We start from the raw sequence: 1,056 nt of genomic DNA, 5'->3' as shown, positions 1-1,056 counted from the left end.
AATTGCCACAACTGTAAGTAACATTAAAATATCTCTTAATTCTCTTAGCAATTAAACCATAGATACTGCTAATACTACTGTAGTTTGCTTTCTACATTTAATGATAGAAATGCTAAATTTCAGTCAGAAGTTAATGTAACTAATGATTTTTTTTTCTTCTAATTTCTGAATTCATTTCCTGAATTCTTTATTCAGGCCCCAATTAACAAATCCTGCTGTGTAATTGTCACTTTATAAAGCATTTTAAAAATCTTTGAGTAAAAATAAATTTCTCAGCTTAGCAAAGATAGTCCTTCATGATCTACTCTTTCTATCTTTTTAGCCTAATCTTCACTTATCTACACTAACACATGGACAGTTGTCCCACTTCTGTTTGCTCTTTCATGCCTCCTCAGCCTTATACACTCCCCGTCTTTGAAATAACCTCAAACATATTCAATTTTTTAAAGCTACTTTCTTTCTCTTCTAACCTAGATTTGGAGACACTTTTCCTTGCCCTTCCTTATTCCTCGGTCTAACTTTGATTCCTGTATTGTATTAGAGTTGGCTGTTTACTTGTAAGTCTGCTTTATAATATGGCTCTTTAGGTATATTGTTTTATTCATCTTTGAAGATGTAGGTGCTTAAAGAATGTAGGCACTGAAAGAATGAGAAAGTGTGTCTCTTGCTAATCCTAACATGGTCCAATAAATCTATTCTCTTCCCTGTCTGCCCTCTTGCAAATCTCATTGCACTTATTGTCAGAACCACTTTCAAACTAAGTATTCTCTAATTTCTTTGAAGGTAATTTTGTCTTCCTTTTACTCACCCCAACCCACCACCCCCACCCCAACTACCTACCTATTTACCATCTACCCACTTCTTCTCTGACAAACAGGGTAAGGATTCTGTTTTACAGTATAGTAATTTTAACATTGGCTGCACATTAAGTAAACCCCTGAGCATCCTGTAAGTGATATCTGTATCTTGGCTTCACCATGTGAAGATGAAATAGTGGTACTTTTAAAAACCCTCATAGGTGATTGTAATGTGCATCTGGAATTGTGAAATGATAGA

General features: G+C 34.7%; 1 protein-coding gene across 1 annotated transcript in view; it reads left to right on the top strand.

Annotated features, from left to right (window-relative positions):
- Window positions 1-1,056, top strand: part of SEMA3E (sema domain, immunoglobulin domain (Ig), short basic domain, secreted, (semaphorin) 3E) — a gene marked incomplete at its 3' end in the record, with an annotated part of 299,672 nt that overhangs the window by 175,424 nt on the left and 123,192 nt on the right. Inside the window, exon 3 of the mRNA XM_012650119.1 lies at window positions 841-889. Coding sequence (XP_012505573.1) covers window positions 841-889 — 49 coding nt within the window. The remainder of the gene's footprint in view (window positions 1-840; window positions 890-1,056) is intronic.

The sequence above is a fragment of the Propithecus coquereli genome, unplaced genomic scaffold, assembly GCF_000956105.1.
Source record: "Propithecus coquereli isolate 6110/MARCELLA unplaced genomic scaffold, Pcoq_1.0 Scaffold312, whole genome shotgun sequence".
In the NCBI taxonomy this organism is placed as follows: domain Eukaryota; kingdom Metazoa; phylum Chordata; class Mammalia; order Primates; family Indriidae; genus Propithecus; species Propithecus coquereli.
Note: the sequence above shows the minus strand (reverse complement) of the source record. Positions and strands in the feature narration are given on the sequence as shown.